This window comes from Haplochromis burtoni, unplaced genomic scaffold, assembly GCF_018398535.1.
Source record: "Haplochromis burtoni strain Fernald_Lab_line unplaced genomic scaffold, NCSU_Asbu1 Contig_1086, whole genome shotgun sequence".
NCBI classification, from domain to species: Eukaryota; Metazoa; Chordata; class Actinopteri; order Cichliformes; family Cichlidae; genus Haplochromis; species Haplochromis burtoni.
The window spans coordinates 23,631-30,020 of NW_024583447.1; the positions used below are offsets into that span (position 1 = coordinate 23,631).

Below are 6,390 nucleotides of genomic sequence, written 5' to 3' on the forward strand. Positions count from 1 at the left end.
CAACCTCATCTTCTATGAGGAAGACCTGGAAGACTTTGGCATTGACATTAAAGAAGCATCCATCTACTCTGGATTTTGCACCACAGTCCATTTGGAAGAACAACTCTTTTCCAACAAAAGGGTCTTTTGCTTTGTGCATCTGACCGTACAGGAGTTCTTTGCAGCTCTCTTTGTCTATGACTGTTTTATTAACAATAATACTACAGAACTTAAAAACTTCCTCATTTTGGAGGACAAAGACCATACGTTACTTGATCTTGTAAAGGTGACAGTTGAAAAAGTGCTGGAGAAGAAGAAAAATGGCCACCTGGACTTCTTCCTGAGATTCCTTCTTGGCCTCCTAGTTGAACCCAACCGGAGAGTCCTTCATGGTCTGCTGCCTTCACCAGATCAAAGCCAAGATACTGACAAGAAAATCTTGACTTACCTCAAGTCTATCAGAAGGAAGAACCTCTCTCCAGAAAGCTGCATCAACCTTTTCCAGACTATGATCGAGATGAGAGATCACAAAGTCAAAGATGAGATTCAGGAATATCTCGCACTGTCAGATCGCTCAAAAACAGAGTTGACTCCCCTGCACTGCTCTGCACTGGCCTACATGCTGCAGGTATCAAAGAATGATTTGGAAGTCTTGGACTTGAAGAGTTACAACACATCAGATGAGGGCAGACGGAGGCTGATACCGGCTGTGAGGAAGAGTAGAAAAGCTATGTAAGTTTGTAGCAATAATTTACTTTCATGTTGAATAACAACATGTTAAATATACTTTTCTGTCAATCAGATTGTGTAAGGTCAGGGTTTGCTGGAAAGGGACTGTTCTTGATCAAGCTGATCAAGTGTCATCCTTAAGCCTTTGTCATGGCATGGATTTAATTTATGACCACAGCAACCACTTCCCTGACGACTTTATGGTCTTAATTGTTACTTTTTTTTATCCCAAGTTGAATAGAACAAGATAGGATTATTTGATAAAATAATAAAACATTCTGCTCAAAGAGGGACAAGATCATCTAGCTAAATCAGCTGACATTATCTACTCAATACTTTACAACAAAAAGATGAGAATGGCCAAAATGTAAAAATAACGGTTTCAAAACTTCTGTCTCATAACACTTTTTAAAACCTTTAATTTTTTTCTTTATTTGTCTACAGAATGAAACAGCTTTGTTCTCTTTATACTAACACTTAAACACCCACCCACAGGTTAGCAGATTGCAAAGTGACCTCGGTGTCAGCTGAGCATTTGGCTTTTGCTCTCAAGTTCTACTGCTCATCCCTGAGAGATCTAGACCTCAGTGACAATGACCTGAAAGATTCAGGGTTGAAGTTACTCTGTGATGGACTATCAAGTCAGTGCTGCAGGCTGGAGATACTCAGGTAGTAACACATAAAGTACACCAAAAGACACTAGTAATGGACCTCCTTTAGCCAGATTTAAGCTGAAAAGAAAACTGCTAGAAATGTGACTCTGTATAATAAAAAGGATAGTTCTTGCTCTGATTTCAGTGAGGTCTTTGTCAAGAATAAGATAGTATACTTAGATTGACAAAGAATTGTCTTGAACACTGTACACTTCTGACACTCAGGAGTCACCATCTTGGTTTGATACCTGAGTGGCAACCCACCAGTGGAAAAAGAAAGGAACATCTGAACTAGCCCATTAACATTGGCATATTAGTTTTTCACACAGTGATGTTACATGGGTTGGTTGACGGGGGTTGTTTGGTATTATTATGTGTGGTCAGAAGGTCAATAATAAGTTAACAATCATAGTCAGCTGTTGCAATCATCAGTTTAGGCACATAACTTGCTTTGTTTGGTAAGCAAGAACAAAATGTACTACTGGAATTATTTCAACTGAAAAAGTGTCTGTTTTATCAGGTTATCCGGTTGTCTGGTCACAGCGACAGGCTGTGCATATCTGGCTTCAGCTCTACAGCTCAACCCGTTTCATCTGATAGAGTTGGATCTGAGCTACAACCACCCAGGAGACTCTGGAGAGAAGCAGCTGTCTAAGCTGAAGAATGATCCTCGATACAAGCTGAGCAAACTCAGGTAATGGAATTTTTTTAAAGTAATTTTTTAAAACTTCATTAAGAAACATAATTAAATCTGAGATACTTTTCTCCACAGTGTTGAACACGGTGGAAGTCACAGAATGAAACCAAGCTTCAAGAAATGTAAGCACTTCAGTTATTTTTGGTGGCAATAAGTAACAAATCAATGAAATTATGATCTAGTAACAGATCATTGTTCAAAGTGGCATGGCTTCTTTTTGTTGTTGCAATGAAGTGTTTTCTTATTGCCAGATGCCTGTGAACTCACTCTGGACTCCAACACAGCACACACAAACCTGCTTTTCTCTGATGGGAATAGAAAGGTGACCTGGATGGAAGTTGACCATCCACATCCTGATCCCAAAAAACAGCAGGTGCTGTGTGAGCAGAGCCTCAATGGGCGCTGCTACTGGGAGGTGGAAGTGTTTGGCTTTCTATGCGTTGGGATTACAATCAGAAGAAGAGACACAGAAGGAAAGAAAAATGAGTTTAAGATGGGATACGATGACAAATCCTGGTGTCTGGTTTTCTCTGATGATGGTTTTTACATTCTGCACCGTAACAAGAAAGTAGACGTGCCTTCAGCTGGATGGCGCTCCAGTCGGGTGGGTTTGTATGTGGATTGTTCAGCTGGCACGCTGTCCTTCTACAGGGTTTCTAATGACAGCTGCATCCTCCTTCATAGCTACAAAACAGCCTTTAACGAACCCCTTTATCCTGCTGTTGAGCTTCACTCTCAGTCGTCTGCTTCATTTTGTCAGCTAACCTAAGTTTCACCTGCATCTGCAAGTTCTGTCCATCAGTTCCACACATTAAACTGCTTTTACGAGTATCCCATTGTTTTTCCATGTTGTCCTAATGAAGTTCTAGGTCATGTTTCACCTATTGTAGCTACATGGTATTCTTTATTTACTCTCTTTTTCGAATATTTTTTTAATGATCTGAAACAGTTAAGTGTGACAAATATCCCCCACAAAAAAACAAAAACCCAAAAACTAAGAAATCAGAAAGGGGGAAATACGTTTTTCTGTGCATTGTAACTGCAATCTGCACTCTTGCTGATGAATATGTTTGGTAGATTTACATAATATTTTCAACTACTAAGTCATTCTTCAAACAAAAACTGTTCCAACGTCTCCAATGTGACAATTGGTTACACTTTCCCTGTTTTGTATTTCTCTAAATTTAAAAATTAATATTTTATGTTGCTTGTCAGAAACAATGTCAGCATTTTAAGTGGGCAGTTCTGTTTCATGTATTTTTTGTAGAACTTATTTGTATTTACTTCAAACTCAAAATCAGGTCTAAACCTCTGAACTCCTAATCTGTAACTTTGAATTAGCAATTTACTCACTTTGATAATTGAACATAGTGCCAAGAAAAATACATTCAATGTAAATGAGCATGATTTCACAATTACAAAGTAGGAGATTACATTTTAAAAAACTGACTAACAGTGCATAAATTTATGAGTACAACCATCTACAGCTGATTTAAGTAAAGAGCAAGAAGATCTACAGAGGAGAACACAACCAGTAGACCCAGAACATGCACACTTTAAACAGAACGTTTCTAACCAGATGCTGGAGCCAAACTCAGGACTGCTGTGAGGCTTGCTACTACACCACCATGCTGCCCACATTCGACATGCAGAATGTAGATGTTGGTGGCTGTATTAATGTTCTTTTGTCTTCTTTTATTTAGAATTTACCTTTCTCTGTTTTAAATCAAAATGTGTGTGGCAACTCTGAGCATCTTTTACAGCCTTTTCACTACAAATCAGGTGTGTGTGTGTGTGTGAGAGAGGCTGTTTCAAAGGCGTTTAGTTTCTGTCCTTTATTTTTACTTAGCTTGAAGCTTGTGTGGAACAAATACTGTGTAAGTTAACAGAAGTCTTAGTATCACAGGTCTGCAATTAACACAAGCGAGGAATTTAGTATTTTATTAAATGAATGTTAGGTCCTGGTTGGCATGTTATGGTCTGACAGTGAAAAATAACCAGAATTCAAATGTGAGGTGAGACTATTAGATGTGATTCAACATGTACAAACTGGTGTCCTGTTTTAGATCACAAATGGCTGCTTATTGAAAAATAAAATGTTTTTTTAAATTTGCAGTGTAAAGCAGAAGTTTCTAATAGTTTTGTCTTACTGATGCTCATTAAGGAATAACTTCAGACGCTGTTAAAAAAAACTAGTTTCTCCTATTACCGACACACAGAGGTCTGAGGGATCTTCCAGGAATTATGCCGCTAATTTCCAGAGGCCTGATTGGGCATTATCTCTTATGTTGAACATAACCTGGTCCACAGCCGGGCTGTTGTGGAGCACAGAACAGGTGCTACAAAGCACACCTGTCACAACAAAGCCCAGCTCACTTCATCAAACAAGCTTTTTCTTTTCACAGTTCAGCATGCATGCAGTCTACTTGCTTATACATGCCATCTATACAGGAAATGCACCATTTGAAAGAAACACAAACACCACCTGTCATTTTAATCTGAGAACATAAAAAACCTTCATTAATCCAACCATATTATTACTGGCTCATGTTTCCTATAGGTCACTAACCGTGTTAATGAGGGGTGACTTGGCCTGAGAGTAAAGGGTGGGGCAGTCTGCCTCACAGCTGCTCTCAGCAACACCAACACACCCAGAGAAAGGGGGGGGGGGGCTCTTTATCTGTTCAGCACAATAAAAGCCTTTTACATCAAAGGAAACAGAACAGAAGTTAGAGATCAGATCCCACGATATCATTCACCAAACTCCAACCAAACCTCCAGAGAAAAAACAGACAAAAACAATTTAGTCCTACATAAAGGCTAATGTGGGACCTACCTGACACTGGGACACTTCAATACAAGACAGGTAAACTGAGATCAGAGTAATGAGTCACATCACAAACTAATCAGCTGCTTTTACCATTTTTAATTCAGTTTTTATACAAATAAGCAAAACTGCAGTAGCTTCACAGCACAACAGGGGGCCCCAGCCCACTGTATGAATCACTGTCAGGTATATTTACTGGTTTGGGATTCAGTTGTTATTTAAAAGTTTTATTTAATGTTGTTTTTAACTCCCCTGTCATTGTGACAGTGCACATTGTCTCCCCACCTCTCCTAATAAACTTAGCATTATAAATACATATGTCCTCAATACATTTGTGGGTTGAGCAGCAGAGTATATGTGGCTTAGAGCCATGGAAAACTTGCCACATCTTCTCTGCCAGTACTAACTGTGTTTAGGAGCACGTTAAATTCTGAGTTTCCCTCATATCTTCAAACTTATAGTTTGCCTAAAGTGGACAATAGATTGGAAATTCATGTCCTATAAACACAACAGAAAACTACAGTCAAACTGAACTTTTCACACCAAACCAGAAAATGAAGTTGGGCAATTTAAAAATATTACATCAACACATATCTTTAAGTCATTAAAAAAAAAACTGACATAGTTTTACGGTCATCCAAAATCATTGTTTCTTATTGGTCCACATAAACAAAGTACAAATAACTTAACTTGGGGCAGTACTGTATGATGTCTTGGCTAATTTATGAATCTAGCTGATGTTCTCAGCTTGAAGTAAAAAGGACATTTCCAGGAGCGTGTCTTAGTTTGAAACAATTAAACGGGACCCTATAACACCTGAGCCGAGGGCAACACAGGTACTTTTAGGGCTCGTTTATAAGTTTTTATTTTTGTTAAGGTCCTGCAAAGTACTGGATTTAGATATCTCTCAGAACTATGAAACCAGCTCAACCTTTCAGGAACAGGTCTTCTGATCCCACACTGATCAACATGTTTTTGCCTTTTTATGCTACAAGTTGCTGGAATAACCTACTGACTCATGTTAGGCGTTTTCCAATATTAGCAGCATTTCATTTTAAAAGCACAGTTTAACCTTTTCAGTTGTTGTTCCTGGTCTTAATTTGCATTTCATGTCATTTCTATTTATTTCATTTATTGTTGTTGGAGAGTTTTATTAATTTTACTGGTGTTAACTAATGTTGATCCTTAGTTAATATTTCATTTTATTTCTACTTCTTTGACTGGATTAAATTTTGCTCCATCATTCTAACGGGTCTGTTGTTTACTCAAAACCTCAGTTTGTTAAATTTCAGTTTTTGGGTTCATGTGTGGGTCTTTATTCTTATTTAATGCTGCCTTCATGTTTTTGTTGATGCCATCTGTTCTTAATTATTCCTCCTAATGCGTGCCTGGTGAGTTCGTTTCAGGCTTTCTTAATGGTTTTATAGCTCCAGCCTGCTTCACTGACTCCCACAGCTGTGTCCACCACAGCTTCATCAAATATTAAGATTGAGCAGAATTATTTA

The 6,390-nt window shown here is 38.4% G+C and overlaps 1 protein-coding gene across 1 annotated transcript in view; it reads left to right on the forward strand.

The window, feature by feature from the left end:
* LOC102307650 (NACHT, LRR and PYD domains-containing protein 3) overlaps nucleotides 1-4,180 on the forward strand; it is a gene marked incomplete at its 5' end in the record, with an annotated part of 13,170 nt that extends 8,990 nt beyond the window's left edge. Inside the window, 5 exon segments of the mRNA XM_042216505.1 lie at nucleotides 1-711; nucleotides 1,204-1,377; nucleotides 1,882-2,055; nucleotides 2,134-2,180; nucleotides 2,310-4,180. Of these exon segments, the coding sequence (XP_042072439.1) occupies nucleotides 1-711; nucleotides 1,204-1,377; nucleotides 1,882-2,055; nucleotides 2,134-2,180; nucleotides 2,310-2,827 (1,624 nt within the window).
* Between the last annotated feature and the right edge of the window lie 2,210 nt (nucleotides 4,181-6,390).